Source organism: Sylvia atricapilla, chromosome 13, assembly GCF_009819655.1.
Source record: "Sylvia atricapilla isolate bSylAtr1 chromosome 13, bSylAtr1.pri, whole genome shotgun sequence".
Taxonomy (NCBI): domain Eukaryota; kingdom Metazoa; phylum Chordata; class Aves; order Passeriformes; family Sylviidae; genus Sylvia; species Sylvia atricapilla.
The window spans coordinates 11,883,691-11,909,348 of record NC_089152.1 but is presented as its reverse complement, the minus strand read 5'-3'; the positions used below and the strand labels follow the sequence as shown (position 1 = coordinate 11,909,348).

The 25,658-nt window shown below is 41.3% G+C and overlaps 1 protein-coding gene across 1 annotated transcript in view; it reads left to right on the top strand.

Annotated features, from left to right (window-relative positions):
* LOC136367068 (tropomodulin-2) overlaps positions 1-25,151 on the top strand; it is a 31,591-nt gene extending 6,440 nt beyond the window's left edge. The window contains exons 2-10 of the mRNA XM_066328441.1: positions 3,526-3,735; positions 5,542-5,698; positions 17,000-17,122; positions 18,173-18,259; positions 20,898-21,028; positions 21,724-21,831; positions 22,111-22,254; positions 22,574-22,718; positions 24,751-25,151. Of these exons, the coding sequence (XP_066184538.1) occupies positions 3,610-3,735; positions 5,542-5,698; positions 17,000-17,122; positions 18,173-18,259; positions 20,898-21,028; positions 21,724-21,831; positions 22,111-22,254; positions 22,574-22,718; positions 24,751-24,785 (1,056 nt within the window). The 5' untranslated portion in view covers positions 3,526-3,609 and the 3' untranslated portion in view covers positions 24,786-25,151. The remainder of the gene's footprint in view (positions 1-3,525; positions 3,736-5,541; positions 5,699-16,999; positions 17,123-18,172; positions 18,260-20,897; positions 21,029-21,723; positions 21,832-22,110; positions 22,255-22,573; positions 22,719-24,750) is intronic.
* The last annotated feature ends 507 nt before the right edge of the window (positions 25,152-25,658 follow it).

Here is a 25,658-nt window from a genome sequence, read left to right as displayed (position 1 = left end):
GGTAGCAGAAATGCCTCTTTACAGTTCTGCCCCATCCAGAACCAGCACAGATCTCACCTGTTGGGCTTTGCTGTTTAACAGTGGGGCTTAGGCCTGTGAGAAACTGAGATGCTCCATACTGAAACTCAGTGGAGAAAAATATATGGGATATGTGCCCCCCTGTTCCTTCATCTCTTTCACTCTTGCCAGTAAGTTTAAAGGGAAACTGCTCAGTGTTATCCGTGGTCCCTCATCCTGCTTCCCTCAGTGCCCCTAATGCAGTGTGACATTCAAGAGTGTGTTGCCTCTGTGGTTAGTCTGAACATCTCCCTTCTGCTGTGTGACACCTGATCTGCTTTTATATGCTCAAAATAACAGCATCAGGGAGCTCTGGGTTAGAACTGCTTTTTTAATGAAAGTTTTCATACAGTAATCATAGCAAAGCAAATCCAGTGGATGTAGTGTGCAAGAAGTAAATAGTTGTGCACACTCAGGCCACAGTAAGGAGCTGCACAGACAGCATATGGGTGTTTACATACACAAAATTAACAGTATCAAATCCAATTAGGAAGGTGGAGATCGTTATCATCACATTAGACAGCAGTTTCCAGAGTGTGTGAATCAAGAGCTCAGCATTTCCTTCCCAGTCTGACTGATGCTGAATTGTTGGACTTGTTCCCTTGATTTCTGATACTGTGCCTCTGGTGAAAGGTCAGTAGCATAAACCCAGGACGTGAGCCATGGGTGTTCCAGCCCAGCCTGCAGCAGCCTGTGCAGCAGAGTGAAAGCTCCAGCAAAGCTTTACTGCTGTCAGGGATTGTGGACAAAGGAATTCCCTAAGCACTGTCTTCTGGTTTTGTTCAGTCACAAAAGAGTAGGATTCTGTTGTGAAAGGGAAAGTATCAAGGGAATTTCTGATGCAAATGTGTACAGGCAAGAAAAGCATGATTCCAGGCTCTTCCATGCACTACCAATCTAATAAGGGTTATTCAACACAGTACTTTGTGCCATGAGAGAAGTTAGGCTGATACAACTGTAATACCTGGGTTTAAATTTCCCTTTGGGGTATCCCTGCTGGACATGGTCAAACACCTTCTCTTCTTAATAATTAGAAGTCACAATATTGAGAGCTGTCACCTGTTCAAAGTGTCTCCTGGCACATCTTCTCTTTATGGCTGAGCACTTGGGCAATTCATTTGGGAGTGTCTGATGCACACAATCATATCCTACCCTGCAGTGTCTCCCCCGAGTACCTGGGCTCAGCTTTGCAGACCTCACAGAACCTCTCAGATCCATGGCCTTGCTGATCCCAGTGACACAATTCCTTGTTGTAATCCTGCAGTGCTGCACACCCGAGGGAGAGGTCCTGGTACCAGGTGTCCTGCACAATTGGACTGCTGACCCTCAGCCAGGGAAACTCTCTTGGACTCTTACAAATTGCTTTTTCCTACAATATTTAATTACCCTAACCTTGGGATTACATTTCTGTCTTTTCCAGGAATGTGATTAAACTCTAATAAAATAACCATTTAAACTTAAAGGGTTTTAAAAAGCTGTAATCCCCTCAAAGAAATTTTTTAGCTCAGTTAATGACTGCTAGCTGAAATGCTATGTTTGTAATGAGTTTATCCAAAGGAACTTAGAGAAGGCACCTGATGCCTTAGTGCAGAATGTTGTACTGCAGCTCAATTTGATTTTACATTTTAGACAAATAAATTTACCATTTTTAAATAAAATGCTTTCATTATTTAAGAACTAATTCTGATAAAAAATTGCATTGATCAAGCACATATCAAACTAGTGTTCTTCTTAATCACAAAGTACACAAAGACATTAGCTCTTTTGTACTGTTTTTGGCCAAAATATTCCCCACACTCATCACATATGATAGAATTTCAGTATTATAAGAAAATTTCACAACAGTTGTAACTTTGTGAAACATCAGATGTTGACTACCTCCCTAAAACAAACTTTCAATTTAAAGAATGGTTGAATTCTATCATGACATTTGGAATAGCTTGATGATGATGCGTCAGGAAAACAGCAGCCACAAACAGAGCAGGAATAAGGAAAAAAAGGAAGTGTAGGTAAAATAATGATTTTTCTTGGAATAGGATATTTAAGTGTTTCATGTCAAGGCTTAATGTGCCTTGCAGTAGTCATAGAATTCCAGATATTTCAAAATTTTAAATCCACTGATTTTCCCCTTCCCTTTCAATAGGTTGCTGATTTCTAGTCTTTTTGACAAATACAAAATTGAGATGTGTTTTAATATTTAGTATTGAAATAATGAAACTCTTAAGTGAATGAAATCTTTTCATTTGGATTTGGAATAAAAGAAAAACAAAAATTAGGCTTCCAGCTCATATGACAAGCAACAGAACCCACATGGATTTTATCAGCTTATGACAACTAAAAACCTGGCCAAAGGAAATTAGGTTTGGGGTTGATACATAAGTCAGTGGTAGATGCCAGTTGGCTGGTTTCCCTATCAACCATAACTCTGAAATTTGTGAATGCAAAAACTCAGCTGTGAAACTGCACAGCTAACATTTAGACAGTGCTGGGGCTGCTGTGGGAACCTGGGCACACTTGGGAGGGCCTGGAGCACACTGAAAGTCCCCAGTTAAGGCTGTTTCTGATCAGAAGTTAATTCTCTTTCACTCGATCCCTTTACAGGCTGATTCTGGTTCTAGAATTCGCTCTGGACAAGAAAAAAAAGAGCAAGACAAAGAGTCCTTTGTCATATTGTCATATGACAGATAATATGACAATGACTGTTGTGGTCATGCAAATGAGATCTTCTTGTTCCTGGTCAGTTGGGATCATCTGACAAGGAATCATATTCATATTTTAGAACTAAAAGAGCTTGTGAAATACTAAGTCCATATTCTTTTCATGACTGTACTGAGCTTCTGCAGGTCCCCCATGTATCAGACAATTATACATAATATTTTGAATTATAACTAGCATCTCCTCACTCCAAGAATTTTGATAAGTACTATCACTTGTATCCAAACATGTTGTAGTAAGACTAACTACCAGTGTAACTGAAAGATGCTTAGGTAACCAGAATGTGCCAAAAAAGTCAGCCAAGATGATGTGGGTTAGCTCTTAGCCCCCAGCAAAGCTGGGATAAGATGGAATACCTCAAGGCATAACATTCTGGTTTTTGTTTGTCAGTGTTGGACTGGCGTCTGTGACTCTAGCACTTTCTTTTGCTTCTGGCCAAAAGAGCAAACAGATGAAACAAAATGAAACCAAACAAATGACACAAACCAGCTGTATTTCTATGAAAAAGGAAAAGTTGCTAACATTTTCCTTATCTATGTCTCGAAGCTGCTTTTTGCTGCTGCCCCCAAGTATTCTGCACCCGTCCTTGCCATCCTTGGCTACTGCCCCCCGGGACGTCCCACACCCCCTGTGCTGTGCCAGGACATCTTGCTGCTTTGTTTTCATTAATAAGTGTCAGTGTGACCCTCAGCACGTGGGCTTTCCAGGACTCTCAGCTAAATGGAGATCCTCACAACGCTTTATTGTTGGCAGAGAGCGAGGCAGAGGAGCTCAGTGCCCCTGGATGGTTGAGATCCTGAGCAGCAGCAGCAGCAGTGGAGCAGTGCAGCAGGAGCCATGTCTCTGCCCTTCAGGAAGGAGCTGGAGAAGTACAAGAATATCAACGAAGATGAAATACTCAGCAAGCTCTCAGAGGATGAACTGAAGCAGCTAGAGCATGTTCTGGATGACCTTGATCCTGAGGTTAGTGATGGTAATTGCAATGCTGCCTGTTAGAAATGCACCATTTTTAATTTGTCTTCTGTTACCGTAGGGACAGTGTACCCTAAGGTATGAGCAGCTCAGCTACAGATATTTCAGTTGTATTCCTGCTGTGATGTGCTACTTTTCTAAAAGTCACTGTGCTCTTGGTCTGTCCCATGTCTATTTAGACAGTCTAAATCTTTAATCATGTTGGCACACTGCAACACAACGAGAAGCTTTTTATGGCTGCTATTTCTGAGCCCAGCAATAAACAAACATAACCTGTGTTTATGGAGATCAGGTCTTTTGAACTTCTGAAATCTGTTGACCATGTAGTTCAGCACGTATATTTTTAGCTGAAGAGTACATATTTGGGCATGATCAAGAAGAATAGGATTCAGCTACACAACTGTCATTTCCCAGAGAGTAGGAATTGTTGGGATATTTGAAGACATTCTCACAAAGAATTTAAAGATCTCTGGTCTGAGAACCACTTGATCCTACAATAATGATGTTATAGCCACAAGTGTGCAGGGAATTGTGACTGGACCTACCCAAAACTATTCAGACTGATGTAGGAGTTTGAAAACAGGCAGGTAAAATGTTCTGCCTGGAGGCAAAATGAATCTGGAGAAACACAATAGATTTATAGCTTCTACTTCTTTAGCACCAATTTGCCTGGAAATTAAGGCAAAATTACTGTTCTCTCCCTCCATGTTGCCACTTCCACACTACTACCACTTCTACATTTTCTGGTATTTTCAAGCAACTGGGATCTCAAATGTAGACACAGAAAACCATTAAAAAAGTAACACTGACCAACCAAATAAATCAGGCCATGGTGCATTTGTAGTTAATTCTGCATATGTGCAGTGAATTTGGAGCACTCTGGGCACATTTGTGCATGCACAGATAAAATGACTGGTGACTTTAGTTCAGTGGATGTGTTCAGAATTTCCAGGGTATTTGCCATGGATCAGATTTACTTACATGCTCTGGCCAGTGAGGAAATGTTTCTGAAGTACTCTGAGACATGTCAGTTTTGCTGCATGTGCACTGCAAGGTCCACCTACCTGTATTTTTCTCTGGGATTTCCTGGTTTGAAACATGGGGGCCTTATGCATGTTCCTGTGTTACGGGATGCAGATGAAATCACAGGATTCCACAGCTACATGTTGAAAGTGGGAATTACCTTGCTGACTTCCTCATACTCTGAATAGCTGAAGTCTATCTTATTCACCAGTCTCTTTAGTGCATGCCATTCATTTCTGAAGTCTGAGAGACATCTGCTTTAGAATGAAAGGAATTTTTTTTTTTTTAGCGAGAGAAAAATGGCGAGGAAAAAGAGGAAAGGAAATGTTCAGAAAATGTATCCTGGTCTATATACCTCGACTGCAAACTCTGGTTATAATATGTGAAACAAAGGATTCTGACCTTACTTAGTTCTTTGGTGCTCTGAGTGTGAGCATGGTTAATACAAATATTAATGGGTAGTAAATCAAGAAGACTGAATGATATACTGGGTTTTGTGGTTACATTTAGGTAATGTGTGTTACTGTTGTCACCCAAGAGCATTTATGCAAAGAATGATTTCACTTAAAAAGCAACAACACTGAGATGAGATTTGGAGCACATGCCTCCTCTCCTTTGCATGCCTCTCTCTCACAGAATGCCCTGTCCCTCTCTCACAGAATTCCCTGTCTCTCTCTCACAGAATTCCCTGTCTCTCTCTCACAGAATGCCCTGTCCCTCTCTCACAGAATGCCCTGTCCCTCTCTCACAGAATTCCCTGTCTCTCTCTCACAGAATGCTCTGCTTCCAGCGGGATTTCGGCAGAAGGACCAGACCACTAAACCTGCCACGGGCCCCTTCGACAGAGAGCGCCTGCTCTCCTACCTGGAGAAGCAAGCCCTGGAGCACAAGGATAGAGAGGACTTTGTGCCCTTTACAGGGGAAAAGAAAGGTACTGTCCACCCTGGTGCTGGCACTGGTACCAGGCTGCCTGGCTGCTCTGTGGGATGTGCTGGGACACAACAACGAGGGCTGGTACAGGGCAGGGCGAGGGGCAGGGCTCAGATCTACAGCTGCTGGAGCAGAAGGTGAAGGGGGGTTTATCTGCTGCTGGTGTCTGTCTCTGCTCTGGAGTGCCAGTGGCAGCTCCAGGGCCTGTCCCAGTGGCAGCTCCATGGCCTGTGGCAGGTTAATGGCCTCTGGAGGGGACAGGAGCACAGCAGCACCAGTCCAGCAAAGGGCTCAGCAGCAGCTCCCTGGTCAGCCAGTGCCTCTGGGTGCACTCAAGCACAAAGGTGCCCTCACCAACCCCACAGGGACTGTCCCCTGTTAGCCATTAGGCCCAGGCAGGGGGATTGCAGTGGGGGAGGTGTTCAGGAGGAAACAATTAAATGCCTTTCTGAGTGATTCTTGCCTACAGCTGCTCTAAGTAACAGCTCAGGGAGTACAGTTACAAAAAAATAAGTATTTTTCCATTTGTTTACTAGCACATCTGTTCATGTGCTGTTCATGCAGACACTTTCCCTGCTACCCTTGTCCTACAGCTACAGATAAAAAAGGGGGAAACAGGAAAACCTAATTCAAGTAACTTAAACACTGGTAGGATAACCTCAGGGCAGGAACAGTCATAATTTAAACAAACAATATTCCTTTAGCACCAATAGCTCCTTTTCCTTGTTTATAAAAAGTGGACAAAAATGCTGGCCTCAGGCAACCCCTTCATTCAAGAAGAAACTTCCTATGTCTGGGTCCATTTCTGGCTATGGAATGGATTTGCCATTATTTCAATGGGATCTGCTTAAGGGAAAGCAGATACATGAAGAAAGTCAAGGGCAGCATTTTCAGCATTATGAACCATTACCAAAGATGTAAAATGTTATTTATATAACATTTTATAGGCCAGGAGTTGTTACTATCACTACACTGTGTTCTCAGTCTTTGAAACAGTGATTTCAGAAAAATGAGATATTTTTCAGCTAGATCTGATCAATGCATTTTACCATGCAGCACATTCTTTACCCTACTTTTTCCCCCATCAAAACACCTACAATACTGCTCTTCACAGGGCTGATTGTGAGCCCACTGACACGCAGGGCAGGGCAGTGGTCAAGCACACACTGTGCAGGAAGGAAAGCACTTTACTCTAGTATGGATTTATTACCTATTGTTTCCAGTCTCCTGCACTCTGCTGTGTCAGAGCAGTACAAGTCTCTGCTTGCAGGCCCCTGGATATTTATACCAACACCTTCAGTCACGTCTCACCTTACTGATATTTACAGACTTAAGATTAAGATTTTGCATTTTTCACTGTAATTATACCTGAGATCTCTAAATCAGCCTGAAACATCAGTGCACAAAACCCAGCAGTGTGTGGAATTGTGTATAGACATAGGACTGGCCCTTGGTCTGGACAAAATGAGGCCCTGTATTGTCCCTGACAGTGGTACTGTATGGGCTGGGCTGTTTAACGCATTTCAGTTTTCTTTTGATGAAGCTAAAGCAATATTATTCCTACATTTGCTTCCACATGCCCTTAAAGTGCTTATTAGTGCTGCTTATTAGTTCCTGGTGTCTCTGGTGTAGAAATACCACTGCTTTGCAAACACAACCAACCACACATTTCACTTCCCCCTGAGCACAGGGTGAATGCAGCCCTCCTAGCATTTAAAGCTGTTCTTAATTTGGCTTTTGATTCACTGTGTTCATTTACTTCAAAATTACAATTTTGAGAATTATTACAATTATGAGGTAATGACAGCATTTTAGGCTAAAAGAATTATTCCCTTAATTTCCTCTCTTCTTTGTACAATACAAATTCATGACAAAATCCTCAGTATCAGCTTTAGCAGATTAAGGCAAATGAAAACAACCACGTGTTCTGTGATTTCTGCTGTCATTTTTCAGTTATAGTCTAAACACACAGAATTGTACTACATTTTCTTTGAAGTCAGAGGCCAAATGCTATGAAAATACCCTTTGTTTCTTTGTCGGTTAGAAATAACTGAATTAATCCCAGATCTGATGAGGTCCAGTACCTTGACTATTGAGAACTGATGGGCTGCACAGTGTCATTTTTGTGCTTTGAGAACAAAGTTGTTTATTTTGAGCTTGGCATATCCTGAATTGGTACTGGAGTGTGAGTCCTGCTGCCCCTCTGTGGCTTGGCAGGAGATGTCCTACAGAAACACCACCAGACTCCCAGCAGTGCAGAAGCTGAGCCTTATAAAACATATAACTGAAATCTCCTTCTGCCAAAGGCACTGAAATCCTCCCATGGATTGTATTTTAATCCTGCTAATTGGTTGAATCTGGTGAAATGTGATGAAAGTTGTACAAAGTCCATGTGTGGCTATTCCTGGATCTTAGAATCCATGCTTGTAACTGCAATGTTACTTATTTTAACACTCTCAATTGAAAAAACATAACAACAGGATAGCTGTATTAAAATATAAATTACTTGATTAACATTTGTAAGAAGCTATTTCCCATGCAAGGAAACAAAGCAATCCTGAATGACATTTTCAAGATCTGATACTACATGCTAGATTTAAAGTCACTTTAATTAGAGAATAATTAGTATTCTTCTAAAGCTCACTAATTAGTTCAGGAAAAAGAATTGAAATTCTGGAATGTGTCCTCAGAAGAGTTTTAAAGAAGGATATCTCTTGAGGAAACTCATTTCCCCCCTTCTGCATGTTGATGGTCTCTAAGGTATATTTACAGATTGGTAAATATTTAAATGATTATATTATATAGGTTTCTGTTAAATTATTTCATTACACACTAGAAGCATTGTAATTCAGCCGTTCTGTAAATAACCCCAAATTAATTTGATACTATTTCTGCTAGTTAAAAACTAAATTTCTGAGCAGCTCTAAAACGCATCCACTTGTGTATATTTGGGAGATATTGATGCCAATTTGCCATTTGGTATTTATGACCAAAGAATATTTGTGTGTCAGTAGGATTAGAGTATGTCAAGTGTTGTTTAAACATTTGTCAGTGTTTCATCCTATGATATTTGTCTGCCACTGGGAAAGCATTTATTTTTTCAAGTTTAGGAAGTGGGTGCTTCTGCTAAGTGTAAAGTGACATTTCTACCAGTTCCTACAGTTATCATACAAAGCTAAAACTTGGAAATTCATAAGCTGAAAAGATGGTGGCATTTAACATATCTTCCTTCCAGACTAGTCTGTGATACATTGTGATTTTTCATCTACTGTGACGGCCTCTCTTTTTTGTTGTTGTTGATATTTTATTAGAGAGTTCTTGACCAAGAAGCAATACCAAGCAGCTGCTGAAGGACAAAACTCAGTTGCCTATGTTGGTCTCTATATGCTGAGCAACCATAAGGTTTTGATTGTCCTAGAAAACAAGCCAAAACAAATTCCAGAGCTGACAGGGATATCCAGAATGGTTGGAAGACAGGAAGTGTTAAATATGAGCCCAAGACAGGGGAGCTGATTATGCAGAGAATTGCCTTGTTTTTGATTGTAATTGTGGTTTCAAGAGGTTGGAGATGTTTGGCAAAAACAATCAAACGTATGGAATGCATTAGGGTTTTGGCCCTCTGCCACATTGCAGCTTGGTAATGTTCTTCATTAATTGCTGTACAAAAAGGATTTAAGCCTGTATGGGACAGAGCTCAGATTTCAATGGACACCCGAGGTTTGCCCGAACTGGGGCTGAAATGATCACAGGCACACACCCAAAGCTGGCCGCTGAGAATGCTTTCAGACTGCTTTAGTCACATCCTCCCTAATGCAAGCCAGGGCTGGGTACTTCATTTGAATGCCCCATTGTGTGGTTTGAAATGATCTGGTGGCTTTCAGGAACTCTTGTGCAACACAGATATCTGTTAGTAATGAGCAGTGGAGGTGAAGGGAAAGGGCTGGTAACTGGGGCCATGGTGATGGGCAGTTTTTAAGTGTTTATTTTGTGTATTTTGGATTTGTTCCTGCTTAGGATAGATGTTCTAGAAATCCTTACATAGAACCTGATGGTCTGTGGAATTACTTAAACTGACCCACTGCACTTAACACGTACAGCTTGGGACAGGTGGTTATCAGACTTTCATCACTCCCACGTGAAGTATCATTTGCAAGTTCATGAATGACCCAGGAATAAAAAGACAAGGTGGCAGTGCAGGCACAAAGTATTGCAGAACTCTGTCAGTGCTGTGTTTTCTCTGCAGTCTGTATGTCTGACCTCAGTTAAGAGCTGAGTCCTGCTGTGATACAGACATAAATTGGTAACAGCATTTCTGCTTCTGCTTTGTTGCAGGAGTTCTCTGAACTGTATGGTACTAAGGAAACATAATTTTTAAAAGTTCTTCTGTAGTGAAATGTCATTAGCTGTGAAAGGTTGCTTTAAGGATTGCTGTTTCATTCCTTCACCACTGTCCCTGTTTTCTACAAGGTCTTCTTCTCCTTGCCAAACCATTTCATTTTGGATCCAATCCAGTTCTCATCAAAGTCATGGAAAAACTCCAGTGGATTGGGCTATTATTATTTGTGGCTGGAAGGGGAACATGATTGTATGCGATTAAATACTAACATTTTCAGCTGATTGATAAAAGGAAAAGGGAAGAAAGTACCGGAGAACTTTTGGCCAAACCTGTGTTTTCAGTTGCTCTGGCAGAGACTTCGTTGGATGTGGTGCTGGGCCAAGCAGAGTATCAATGCACAGCACCAGTAATAAGGACAGTCATTTTCAGAAGGTCAGAGAATTGGAGTAGATGCTAATGAGTTCCAATTCCACTGTGTCTAACAGGCTGCTTTGGAAAGTTAGTATAGAGACACAGTATCTGTCTTGGATTGACATGGCAGTCATTTCACCCATAATGCTTAAATGGTTTGTTTAAATTTTTGCCACCTTTTTCCTATTCTTTAGGGCTTGTATTTAGAACTGATGTTTGTCTCTTAAGACATTGAAAGTGTTTCAGTTGCTGACAGTAATGCCTCTAGCTAGTGCCTCTCACTGCTTGCTTTTCTAGGACTCTCTTTTAGTTGCTCATGACTTTGCCAAACTTGCACAGTTCACAGTGAAATTTCCCATGCTGAGAGGCTGCCTCGAGTTGAATTTTTGGAAAGTGTCAGCAAAAAGGACTTAGCTGCTTCCAAGAACAAGATTAGGAGAAAACACATTGTTTTAACCATCTAGAGTAAATTTTTCCAGCTGTTTTTTTATGACCTGCAGTGCCTCCATGCTTTGAAGGGAGGACTTGAAATGCATGCCCTTTGGAATCCCCAGGGAAATATACTCAAGTCTGGCATCCTCAAAATATTGTGCTTTCTTGTACATCCAGTTTGTTCTAGCGTTCTCCACATATTCCCCCTGCTGTGAGTGCTGGTCAGAGCTCCTGCCTGCCTGTGCAGGGAGCACAGCAGTGCCCAGAGGGACCTGGCATGGCTGGGCTCTCGGGATATTCTGCAAATTCCTCCTCTGAGAGGCCCCTGTCACACCAGGACCAAGGGCAGGGAGACTCCCTCCTGCTCTGACAGAGCTCCCATCCCTTTGTAAGGGCACTGCAAAGGAGAAAAAAGAGTTAAGAGCCAGCAGAGAGGCTGGGGCAGAGAGGGGAGAGGGGGTTTGAGGAGTTGTGGGAATATTCCAGGATGAAGGACTAGATGTGGCAGCTCTGGGGAAAAGAGCTGCAGAGAAAAGGAGTGGTAAGGAAGGGAGGGCAGAAGAAAGGGAGGTGATGGAAGGGTCAGGACTCAAAGATTTTCAAAAGCAGGAGGCACAGGGGATGGGGAAGGCACAGGGGGCAATGAGGGAGGGAAAAGACAAGAAGAATGTGTTGGGTGGAAGAAAAGAGGCCAGAAAGGAACATAACCAGTGTGGTATTCAGCCCTGCCCACATTTCAAGGGTCTTAGATGTCCAGGTGGACCTGAAGTGCAGTGGCACTGTTTGAGTTTCTTGCTCCTCTACCACCCTTCCACATCAGACATAAGAGTTTCTGCTGTCTTGGTGGAGTGGGTAATCCAGGAGGTAACCCAGGAGGTAATCCAGAGGACTGCCCTAACTGTGGGCAGCTAGGATCCAGAGGCTGCATCCTAACTTGTGATAATCCATGCAAGGGTCTGAAGAAATTCTGGGCTTCCTTTTGATTAAAAAAAATACAAGTTGGCTTTTGTTTATTTTTGTTTGAGCAAGCATAATTTCCAGGAGGGTTCTTTGAAGGGTATTGCTGCAGTGGCAGAATCACAGCATGCTGATCAAAGTCAAGGATACTGGTGCAACTTAGGCTCACTTTTTGTGTTTATGCACAATAGATTTAATAACTTTGGAACGCTTATCTTTGCAGTCTTCCTATTCCATTGTCATAATTTTTAAGGCGTAGAATATGCTGACACTAATCCAAGAGCAACAGAACAGCAACAATTACGATTCTGCATTTTTATTACTCCTGGCGTTGAGCTTCACGCTTACTTGAACTTGGCCTGTTTTCTCCTTCATAAGACAAATTTATTCTCGGTAAGAACTAATTTAGCTCCATTTTTATAGAATATTTGCAGGGAGGGGTTTAAGAAAGCCTCAACAGAAAAGAATAGTGTAAAATGGAAAAAGTGAATCAGGTGCCTGTGATTTATGCAAGGCAGATTTCCAGGATTATTGAATTTCACTCCCAAGGTCAGTGTAGCATTCTGTAATTGAGAACAAACAGGCACTCACTGTAGTCAGTGGTTCATTGAGAAGTCAGAAGTAGTAAGTGTAACCGGTACTTTCTTGAAAGTACAATAATCTGAGCTACATACACTTTGTAGGAAAAGAAAGTACATTATTGTTTCACAATTATGGCAAAAAATGCATTTGTATTAAAAATTAAGTAAATGTCCTTAAAAAATTATATGTTAAATAAAAGGAGATTTTTTACAGCTAATATGAATGGGCTTATTTCCCATTGCTCTATGTTTTATTGAGTTTTAGCTTGTATGGTTTTGACTTGTACGAGATGGGAACAAATACCAAATATATACTAAATATAAATAAATACTAAAATAAAAAATGCGGCAATTTATATTTATTCATAAAAGTCAAATGGTATGAGAAGGAAGGAATAGAGGAGACCTACCAGAAATGCTGCTCCAAATGCTGCAAACCATAAACAAGGGTAAAATCCTCAAAATGTTTTTAGATTGGACTTGCTACTAGAATCCTACCTACCTGCTAAAATCCAAATTCCTTTTTCTCCTCCTCCTTATATAAGAATAAATAAAGAACTCACTTCAGGAAAATACACTTGAAGCAGTTGCCTGCTCAGTTAATAAATCCTCCTATAGATGTGAATATTGCAGTTAATTATTACTGTATAAGAAGGTGGGGATCTCATTTTCTTGCTTTACTCTGACACTTCTTAAATGGGGGCATTTGCACAATGCAGGATAAGAGACCTGGCTGATCCAAGTGGCAAAATGACATCTATGGTTTCATGACTGTTCCCAGTGAATTTCTTTTTTCATAGAGAATTTGCTTTCCTTTTATCTTGGTCTACGTTTCTGTGTCTCTCTGTAGTGCCTTCCTCTGAGTCCTTCTTCCCTCTGGTTGTCAATGGATTTTGTTTCCCCTAGCCTCTTTTGAGGAAAACATGAACCGTATCTTATTTCAGCTTCAATAGAAGTCTTGTTTTCCCAGTGAGTGGAAAGGAGTAGGTCTGCTGTTAAACTGAGCCAAGTCAAAAATCTGCTCACTGCACTCACACTCACAAAGTCCCTGTTTGTAACAAGCTGCCTCAGTCATCAGCCAGGTCACCCCAGACACTCTGCCCAGCTTGGCCAAAAGAAGGTCAGAATTGCAGTGGTGCACACTTAAAATTTCACACAGAAAGAAAGCACTTGGGATTCCATCCACACACTCTGGGTTTCTATGCTGGTGTAAAAATAAAATTATATTATACTGCAATTGAATTTTGGTTTGCAGTTAAACAAAAAGTATATTATTTTTATACAGAAGTGAGATTGTTTTTGTTTTGTTAACCACAAAGCAGCCCAAGTTATGTATAAACTTTTGTCACCATGTTTTCATTGGTAGAAAGTTAAGCTATTACTATTAAGACTTAGCACAGAACATTAGCATATTCTGGAGACAAAAGATAACACAGCCAACATTAATTGTACCACACAGAATAAAGTAATAATAAAGTACCTTCTAAAACACAGTGTGAATATAAAGAACACCAAGAGCAGCAGCCTTTCTTCATAAATCTCACTTTATAATAATAAAATGTCACTATTCCTCCAAGGCTTCTTCCAAATAATAAATTTTAAGTTGGACCATTGAATCAAGGAAGCCACAATCCATATTTTATTTTGACAGTGACTTCATGATGCACTGGATAATGAATTTACAACGTACAGATGTGGGACTAGGAGACACCTCCTGAATCTTTAAACTCTGTTCTTCATTAAAGGAGGAAAACTGGTTGACAGCTGTCTATAAACAGACACATGGTTTTGCAGTTGGTGGACAGGTAATAAATGTTTAATAACATGCTAAATAAAGAAGTGTTTCTTACCTCCATCTGCTGTGCTACAGCATCTCTTCACAGTGGAATGTTCTTATCTAGATAGCAGTAACAAGAATATTTTTAAAACACCACTGGATGCCAGCAAGGCCCACATACATTAACGATATATATTACTATCTTTGACATGACCTTGCCCCTTTAAATATTTCATATAACCAATAATAGAATTTTTTTTTCTAAAACATTTGCCAAGAATGTGTTAAATGAAACTATCACTGGGAATTATATGCACATTTAACGAGATTCGGGCTGTTATCCAAGAATTACATATGCCTGAAACAAATGTTTAAAATTGTATTCCTATATATGTCAACTGGACAGAAAAGGTATGAGCCCCTACAGGTTTCCATTACCCCTTGATTTCTTGCTATGCAAGATACTTGACCTTCACATATCCAAAGTCCTTAGAGAAAGACCAACTACACCACATATCCAGTTTAGTCCAAACTCAAGGTCCTGTATCCCCTTACAATGTTATGTGTCAAAGTTCAGACTTGGGTCAGTGTTTGTTAAAAGTGTGACTCGGGTTTGGGCCTGTGAAGAATCACTTACTGCCTGATGGAGATGCTTTGTCTCCATGAGCTGTGGCCCTGTGGAGTTTGCTGCTACAGAGCAGTGTTATCAGTCAGGATAAAGATCTGCAAGATTCCCTCAATATCTCAAACAATCTACTGAATACTTGAAACTCATGTGGAACCACCAGTAATCTGAAAGGAAAACACTTTATGGACAGTATTCCCCACTATTGATTGTTTACTCGGATGTTCTGACTGATTTTGGTTTTCTAGCTTCCAGCACAGTAATGATTTTTTTTCCTTATGTCAAGCTGCCATCAAGTTAAGTCTTGGTCAGTGGTGTCTGGAAGCTGCCATCCCACACTTCAGATGAGGTGGTAGCACAGAGAGCGTCTGAAGTGTGACCACTTGTGCTGCTATTAAATCTGGAGAGCATGACCGACCTGTCCTTGCAGAGTGTTTCTTACCCCAGATTTCAACTTGCTTTTTGTTTGATGCTGCTGGGGTGGCTGTCCCCTTAGCTGCTGTGACCCAGTGCAGTCACAGTTAAAACAGTTCTTACTTTTCACCTACCAAAGGCTTTTATCTTCTTGAAGCCTTTTCTGAAAAGATTACTTACCTAAAGTATCACATGAAAGATAAGTCATAACATGATACTACTATGACTTTCTACATAACTTTCTGTCCAGTTGTGTACTCAGAAGTGGTTTAGCCTTGACAGGAATATCTTTAAGGTAAATAATTTAAATTGTTTATCAATAAACCTTGCCACTTTCAGAAATTTCCATTGAATTTTTTTTCTGAGCTTATTCAGTGACTTGAGTCATGGAAGCTGAGATCATAAAAATGGCTGTAGACAAACTTGTAAAAGAGATATAAATGAATTGGAAATTACTACATGAGGGAAAAATGAAGCCACAAAAGGATGACAGTATTGAAAAAACAGAGGCAAAACATTTGTAATTCAATACTAAATATCAGAATTACATTTATGAATGGTAACAATATGACTAATACAATTAAACTATTTTAGAGACATTTCAGAAAGCCACAGGACTAGATGTAATGCTTCAGGCATTACATCTAGAGTGTGAAAAGCTGCACAAAAAGCAAATTTAAAGCTGACAGTGGGTGAAAGCTGCCTGCACCAAAGATCATCACAGCTTCATTACAATGGGATTAATTAAAGCCTGCTTGAGAAGTAGTTGTTAGGGCCAAGGTATGGGGAACTATTTCACAGTGGACAGTAGACCATGGGAATTCACTCAATTATTGGAGGAATATTGATGCCTGTGCATCATCTAGTGTAGCACTGACTGTAGGGCTGGGTCAGGAAAGCCGAGTGGGAGAAAAGCCCAGCAGTGTGGTGACTTCAGTGCAGCTTGAGCTGTGATTTAAAGGGCCTCACTCCAAGCATTTGCAGTTACATCATCACAGTACTGAGGTTAACCATCATAGCAGCCTGAAGGAGTAGTGGAACTTGTTGTGTTGTTCCTGGATTTATCCTGCAGTTCCCTCATTTCAGCAGACAGGCCAATGACCTCAGTCTTGGGGGAATACTGCATGGAAACACACATCTGCTAACCCAAAGGTATCAGCAGGATACAGAGAGAGACAGATACGTCAGGAGTCTTTCTTGGGCAACATGTGGCTCAGTTCAGACTTTTCAGGCCTGCACAAATGAGCAGGACAAGGATATTTATGTAAGTGATCATTAGGAGACACAGAGGGAAAATACTTTGGAGGGGGTGGGAATTTAACTGAGATACTGGAAGAGTCCAAGTTTGCTGAGCTTTCAGGATCATGTATGGAAATTCATGAACTGAAAGATTCTTGCAGTTGAACAGTTTTAACTGCTCCTAGTGCCTCATTTAAATATAAGGATGAAATTTCTGCAAGCTTTTTGTGTAGACCCAATTCTGCCTATTTAAGGACACAGGACCTTAAAGAAAAATCCCAGCTGGGACTCCTCCTGAGCAAATTTCCTAAAATAACAATCACCAACACAGAGCAGTAATCTTCACCTTTTATTTTTAGACTTATTAAGATCCTGGTGTGTAGGATAACATCAAGTAAGAAAGAGAAAAACATGCATGTGATAATATTTCCAAGCAGTTCCACTGTCCCAGACCTATTCCTCTGATGCCAGGAGGCAAAGAAATTGTTGCAACAATTCATTACTCACTCTGGCTTCTTTTCTTATCTTAGGAAAAATATTTATCCCTAAAGAAAAGCCCGTAGAAACCCGCACAGAAGAGAAAGTGACCCTGGATCCAGAACTAGAAGAGGCCCTGGCCAGTGCTTCAGACACTGAGCTCTATGACCTTGCAGGTTAGAAAACAGATATGATCCTCTACATGTCCAGCTCTTCTCTGGCCAAACCTGCCACCAGGAATGTCTCATGGTGACCCCTCAAACACCTGGTGCTTGTCTGACAGGCGGCCAAGCCGTGGGCCACACGTTGCCCAGGATGATTGAAGCTGCTGCATTTCAGACTTCCCTATTAAAATTGATGTGTCAGGCCAGGGGGAAGGATGAACCAGCTCATGTGATTTGGGGAAGGGAAGGGTGGGCAGTGGGCTGCAGGCTGGGCTGCTGGCGCTGGAATGGAAGTGACTGATCCTAGTGTATCACATTGTAGCATCTGCTACCTCCTCTCAACTCTGACATCCCAAATAGCCAGATTGTCACAGCATGCAGTGGATAAAGATCCTGAATCCATGAGGAAATTTGGAATCTAACCCCTTGAATAAGAAAATTGGTTGCCAGGTGATTAAACCTAGGTGTCTTCACCACTTCTGATTATTTTCCAAGCATGTTAATATTGCTGTGCTTCCATAAGAAACCCTGGTGGGAATGCCAGTGCATTAAGCTCATCACATGCACAGTGAAATTCTCAGATACACCAAACAATATAACATAAGAGTAATAACAAGTTCAAGTTGTATATTAGGGAAGAAAAGGAATCGGGAGTGTAGCATTGAAACAATTTACCCAAAGAAGTCGTGGTATTTCCATCCCTGGGTGTTTTCAGACTCCAGTTAGACAAAGCCACGGCTGACCTCGTTAATGCTGGCAATGCTCCTGCCCGAGGGAGAGGCTGGACAAGATGACCCACAGTGGTTCCTTCCAGCTGGCCCTTCTGGCATATGCATTCTACATTGACTCAATTGTTCAAAAATCTATACTGAAAGTGTCTGTATCTCCGGAATTTGGGGCCCAAAAGACTTTCCCTACAAGCAGGCATGACGTACACAGTTAACATTTTATAAAGGGGGTTTTGTTTGGGGAACTAAACTACAGTTTGTAGCAGATACTTTCCTGCAGTCTGTGTTCCTGCCATTAACATTGTATCCTCTTGCTGGTGTTTACACATTTCAGCTGTTCTTGGAGTGCACAACATGGTCAACAACCCAAAATTTGATGAAGCGGGAGCCCGTGGTAAAGATGGAAAAGGAATTGTGAGAAGTAAGCAAGCAGATTTCTCTTGTGGGCTGCATGTCATCTTTAGGGGCTCCTACACTCTAGGTGGGGTTTGTTGGTCTAATTCAGTGTATTGTAACTGGACCTAACTTTGATTGATCTAATTAATCATGAAAGGTGAGTTTTTAAAAGTAAATATAATCTTAAAATTCATTAGAATAACAACAGTAGTATACAAACAGATCATTCCTAAGGAAATTTGTTTTCCTAGAGTGCAGATCTGGCTCTGCAGAGGTGTTTGAAAGAATAGGAGTATTTAAGAGGCCAAGACATAAATTCCCATTCCATTTCAGTTTAGGCAGCAGTCAGAAAACACAGTGAGCTGTAGCTAAGAGTTGGCCACAGTTGAGGCCAGGCCATCTTGCCCCAAGTACCTACATTTCCACACCTGAAAAATTACTTGTAACCACGGGGGTCAAATGTGGCAGAATCCCTGACCAGAGTCACTTCGAGCTGCATTCACAGGGAGGCAAAGACTGCATGGATGTGCTGCTGCCCCAGGGACTCCCTCTGATCTCCCACCTCCACCTGGCTCCTGTGGCAGTGTGTGCACACAGTGCTTGTTCTGGGGTTCTCTAGGGACACAGGAAATGGAATAATTCTGGAAATCCCCCAGGAGAAACAGCTGTAGTTATTAAAAACTAATCCAGAAATGTTTGCGCCAAATAAACAGACCTTTGGTGAATCAGATCTTAGCTCAGCTCCTCCCACAGGAGGCTAGATGGAGGGAGAAATGGGTGCATCTGAATTCCAAGCTTTTCTTGAGAGCTGCCAAGCCTTGGTCCACATCTTGTCACCTCCAGGCCCTGGAATATCAAGTGGGCTAAACTTGACTTTTTAAAACAAAACTGTTGAATGCTCTTTCCTAGGGAAACAGTACTAAAACAATGGGGTTTTTTCCTAAGGCCATGAGAACAGCAGCTACCTTTACCAAGGACTTTCCTTTCCACCTTCAATTACTAAAGGGGAGGTGGGAAAGTAGACAGGACACCGTGTCACTTCACTTTTCTCAGGATAAAGCTTCTCTGCAAGCCTCCCCAGTGGGGAGCTGCCATCTATCTCATAACAGGCAGCTGCATGCACTACTAATCCTCATAGATTTCAGAATATTTTTGTTGTACAGAGTCAAAAAGTCAGCTATGTGAGTCAGCTAAACTATGCTCCAATCACAGACCTACGGACCAGAAAATCGCCATCCCATCACTGTATTCTTTGGTCCAAAAGCAATACCTTTCCTCAGCCAAGTGAAATGCTTCAGTAAAAATTTTCTCCTCAATGTGGCAAAGCAGCATCATGATTAAAGAAACAAGAAAAGCTCATGGAAAGCAACAAGAAGTAGAAAATGAAATTTCCTCCTAACTCTAGACTGAGTACACTGTGATGTCTAACCTGAGGACAGGGTGCTTGTGTCTCCTCTGCTCCCAGTGTGACAGGGTGTTTCCACCCTGCAAAGAATGCTTTGCTTTTTTTGTTTACTTTCTATCCTTGCATCCAAGGTGAATTCTCTAAATGCAGTTTTCAATTCCCAGCTCCCTAGGAAGGCTGAAGTGTTATTCAGGGGTATGTGAGGTCTCTCAGGGAATTAGTAAAACAAATGGTTTGGCATCAAAGGGAACAGAGTGAAAACCAGCTCAAGATTTGTCTTGACCATCTCTACTATGAGTATGAGTTCTAAAAAAAGATGTGGCTTTCTTTTGGCCCATGATATGGCATGAACTTTTACCCATTGCAATGAACAGGAATGTGCAGTACACTGAGATTTTGAGCAGAAGTCTTCAAAATCTCTCCCTGTCTGCAGCACAAAATAAAAGGATTCAAACATACTTGTGGCCAGCAACATACTCCATTATTGCTTCTAGTGGCTTGGGTGGTCAGGGTTAATTAATTAATCTCCATGACTCTATGTGTGGGAATTAGAAGTACTAATTGTGTTCTAAGCTATGATTTTTGTGCATCTCTGAGAATATTTATAGCTCATAGCTTCCAGCACTAAATACCATAGTTCTTTGGAACATGACTACTCAAAGATCTCATAAATCTTGGTGCTGGCAGACAGACTTACTTTTCATGCTTTGATAGTTTTATTATTTAGAAAGTGCAGATGTTGCAATTTTATAAGAGCTAATTGAATTTATAGTAAGGCTGATAGTATCAGCTAGAGGAGGAAACTGAGGGGCCTCCTGCTCATGTTACTTTATGTGGCACAGTCTATTCACAGGTAGTGAGGCATTTTCTCACTAATATAATGGGCAAGTTCTGAGCACACCTTTCTTTACAGATATAAGACAAAGTGGAAAGCAGCCTTTGCAGTATATCACATTCCAAACAATAGCCTTCAAAGCTGCTTTGGCTCCAATTAATTGTACAGGGATTTTGTATATAAAGGAGGAATTTGCCCATGATGATGCAGCCTCCGTGATCACAGCCTCCAGTGACAGCTCTGGGTGCACAGGGGGTCCAAAAGGCATGGCAGGCATAACAGGGATAATACTCCTGCTTGCAGGTTTTGTGGTGTTCATAAACCCTTCCTGGATTGCTGCAGTGCAAAGCTAAATGGGAATGGAACAGCCAGAGTGATGATGCCTGTTCCTTGCTTGACATTTCATGAGATCTTGTGTTGCAGATGTGGTGAAAGGTGAAAAGGTCAAGCCCATCTTTGAGGAGCCACCTAATCCGACCAATGTGGAAGCAAGTTTACAAAGGATAAAAGCAAATGATCCTGGTCTCACAGAAATTAATCTCAACAACATAAAGGTAGATGCTGTGGTTTCATTTTTGTCATCATAGGAGGATTTATTCAAATATTTCCAGAGCCTGCACCTTTTATCTTCAAATTTTGTCTCTCTTTACTGTTCAGAAAAAGCAGGATACTCAGGGAAGGGGAGAGGACTTTTATAGAGGCTCCAAGGTCATCAATTCCTGATACTGAAATAAATGCCAAATAAAAGCCCAAGGGTTGACTCCCTTTGGCTGCCTTTCTCAGCAGATTGTAAAGGAAGGTATCTCATGGGTGCTATGTAATCATCACTGGCCAAATTCAATTAGCCCACACAGGCAACTGGAGGAGGAGCTGGCACGTGGAGGCTGCACAGCTGGCAGAGGAATAGGAAAGCAGCTCAGCCATGGTCACGTGCTGGCTTTGGCCTGACCCAGTTCCAGGCAGGGCTGACATCACAGCCCAGCACAGGCACCACGAGCCCCTGGGGCTACTGTGCCCAGAGCACTGGCCTTTGGGGCCTCTGTGCCCAGAGCACTGGCCTTTGGGGCCACTGTGCCCAGAGCATTGGCCACTGTGCCCAGAGCATGCTCTGGCCATGCTGACATGCTCCTAAAGCATCAGGGATGTTCCCCTTACATAGACTGTGGCTGTTTATCAATCAGCTTCATAATAATTAAAATCAGCAGTGTGACGGGCTTTCCTAATTACTGGATTTGTCTTCTTACCCTAGAATATTCCTATCCCAACACTGAAAGAATTTGCAAAAGCTCTGGAAACCAACACACATGTGAAGACATTCAGCCTTGCAGCTACTCGAAGCAATGACCCCGTAGCTATTGTAAGTTTTAACATTACTGGGAAGAAAAAAAATCAAAACACCACAACAAACTTTAAGTAGGTCCATGTCTGCTTTAGGATACATTCTTTATTTTCCCTTGCAGGAATTCCCTATGGCTATGCAAAGCAGAAATATAATCTCTTCTGATCTACCTCTATGTTCTTCTAAGCATATTTATGTTTTATTTCTTGTTGGTACTAAGCTGTGTTTTGCAGATTCCCTGTTATTCCCTGAAACTTTCAAGATGTTATCTCACGTTCCCTCTTTTTGGCCCTCCAGGCATTTGCAGATATGTTGAAAGTGAACAAAACACTGAAGAGTCTGAATGTAGAATCCAACTTCATCACTGGGACAGGGATTTTGGCACTGATTGATGCACTGAAAAAGAATGAATCCCTAACAGAGATTAAAATTGACAACCAGGTAAAGAGAGGCCACTGGGGAAGTTCACTTTTGTCTCTCTCTTGTATGGATTCCCAGAGGGTTCTACTCGGGGACTCTGGCAGAGTCAAGACAGCCCCTGTGGCTCAGTCATTCTGCAGCTCATGGCCCCAGTCATTGCAACCAAAGAGTGGAAAATTTTTCAATAAAACTACTCAAAGCCAAATACAAAACCCAGGGCAAAATCTCCAGGGATGGGATTCTCTTTGTAGTTTGCAGCCCAGTACTTAGACACAAGCACTTATTTCTCTCTCATATGAAAACATTTCCTTTTCTTTTGGGGACACTTCATCACCAACAGAGGCAGCAGCTTGGGACAGCTGTAGAGATGGAGATTGCCAAGATGCTGGAGGAGAACTCCAGGATTCTCAAGTTTGGATACCAGTTCACAAAACAAGGTCCAAGAACCAGGGTAGCAGCAGCTATCACTAAAAACAATGATCTGGGTAAGATGCCATTATATTTACTCATCATTTCTTTGTGTGAGCCAAGCCCTGTCTTCCCAGGCACAACTTTCCCTGTCTGTACATTCAGATGAAATTTTGTCTACAGCATTCAAGCTGCTGTGTGTGAGGGGAGATGCAAAGCTTCCTCAGGCTCTAGGGTAGACAACAGTAAAGATCTTACTCTGATTAGGAGCCACTATTTTTCTCCTGCTCCTTGTAGGGAGGGGAGTTATTTCAGCCTTTTCCATGGAGTGTCCTAAATTTCTCACTGCTCTATCAGCTGTTCTGGCCAGTAAATGAGGAGTCAAACCCATCCTGTTTTTTCAGAGGACACAGAAGTCTTGGCTTTGTTGTCCAACGCCTGATGGACCAGGCCTGCCCAGCCAAGGGAACAAACCAGTCCCTCCTGTCTGTGTGACCAAGTACAGGCAAGGACAATAAAACCCTGCAAGTGTCACCTGGGTGTGACATGCTCTGCCCTTTGTGCTCAGTACTCAGAATACAAAGGAGATGACTGGGCAGAAGTTGAGAGTGAGAAGGGAAAAAAAAGAAATTAAACTTTGTATTTTTAATCACTTCTGCTTCAGATTAGGGTATCAAATCATGATGTCTTCGTGGGTTTCAGCTTGGGTTTCTATCTGTGGGAACTAAGATAAAAGTTGAACTAAAACCTCTTTCTTTCATGCATACTTTTGGGGTTTTAAAATTTTAATTTTTAACAATACTTAAGCATTCCAACTATATATGATTTTTCCTAAAACTATCAGTGTCCCAGAAGGGTATTTAAAATATCCCATCTACAAAGAGAGAAAAACTTTTTTTCCATTATTTTACCACTTGCCATTAGACTTATGTCCTAATTTTCATTTTCCTGTGTTTGTGTTGTCTGGTTTTCTTCAAGATTTTGTAGGACAGACTTCCTAAAGGAATTCAATAAAATAAAATAAATGAAGGAACAAATGACTGATGCTACCCTGCAGGCTTTGGAATAATGGTCTGTTTGCCAAAAAGGCACAGTGATAAAAACTTCCTCTTAGTAGAGTAATGGGATGTTTAGCAATATAGTGTTGTTGTTGACTTTCTGTAGTGAAAAGCATTCATTCATCAAGTTCTACTGCTTTGTTCTGTGCTTCAGCTATTCAATATCAGAAACAGGACATGACATTTTGACATAACACTAAATTTTGTATCACACAAACAGGAAAACCTTATAAATCTTATCTGGCCAGGTCAGAAAAGCCTCAATGCATTTCACAGAACTAAACCTGCTCTATACCAGGTATAATGTACCTTAAGTGCAGCAAAAATTCACATGGCGCTGCTTGTCAAAATAATCGTGCCCATAACACAAGGTTTACCACTCTGCTTTGCTAAATGGCAGCTTCAACCCATGTGGTTTCCAGTGAAAAACCAGAGTTAATTAAGTGACTATCAGACAGTTGATGCAGTCAGAGCATGTGATGTTTAAACAGGTAATTGAAGGTCCAGTATGATATTATTTTGCCAATAGTAACTGATATAGGTATTTAAGAGTACTTCAAATGATTTTCTAAAAAAATATGATTATTGCTTACATACAGTATACACTGTGCAATTACAGAAGTTATTAATTTTTGATGCCTAAAGCTTAAATAATCCAGAGCCATGCAAACTAGAGCGGACCAGTATCAATTTGGCTGGAACACAGTGGCTTTTAAAAGAACAATAAAACTGTAATAAAAATCTAAATGGAATCACTGGAAGTGTTTGGATCCTACATGAAAGTGCAAGATTTCTTTATCATCTAAAACCTTTAGCTCAGAATGTGATTTTTGTGGAAAATGCATTGATATAACACTTGGTGAAATTCTACAGTCTGTGATACAAAAAAATGCAGTTTAGGTACAATTGTTGTGTTGAGCATTATGATTTATTAATTATGGCATTTGCGGGTATAATTGTTGTGGTTTCATGTTACTGGGAAGGGGGTGTGTCTGTGAGAGAAGCGCTGGTGTCTCAGGAGGGCAGTGATGACTCTGTCCTTGCTCTGCAGTTCGGAAGAAGCGGGTGGAAGGGGAGCGGCAGTAGCCACAGCACCGAGGACACCAGGCACCACTGGAGGCCACCACCAGCCGCAGCCTCAGAGTGCTCACTGCTCAGAAGGGAAGGCACTGGAAAACTATTACAATGGGAGTTGCTGATTTCTGTTCATGTCTCCTTCTCACTTTGAAAACAGAGCCTGTTCATTTTCACTTTTCGTGGTTAATTTCATTCTTATGAGAAAGGTTCATAGTTGGTTTGATTTCAATGAAGAAAATGGTTTGCGGTATCTGAAGCCAATATGCAGCATCTTAACTGTGTTACTGAGCATAACATATAGTGACTCTGACCCTTATTTTAGACACTTTTTGATATATAAAAATATGACCTTGTATATGGTTAAGGGGTTCTCTGCTGAAAATAGAAGTTTTAGGGCCAAGTTCTGCAATGCCTTATGTTTGTGAATAATCCTTACTTATGTGTAATGTCCTGCTGAACTGAATCCTGCAATGGGCTGCTCCCAGGAGTAGAACTAGTGATGCCAGTACAGGTTTGCAGGTTCACACCCTTGAGCCTCTCTCCTGCAGTGGGATGTGGGCAGCTGGAATCACCCTGGAATGGCACCTGCCATCCTTGTTGATTCTCCACCCGTCCAGCTCCCAGTGCAGGATCACGCCTAGACGTATGAACATTGTCAAAGCGTATTTGTTTACATAAGCTTAGGTTAGGTGGATCATTTTGCAATGTTACACTGATGTTTTTTATTCTTACTCCACATTGTAAAGTAATATTAGTGCTGCCAATCCTATAGACATTGAATGTTTTGGGTTTTTTTTTCTCTAGGCCAACAAGTTTTTGTTTGCTACTAGAATGCACAGTTTACAGCTAGTGATCTTAACCTAAACAAGTATTCTGAGCAAT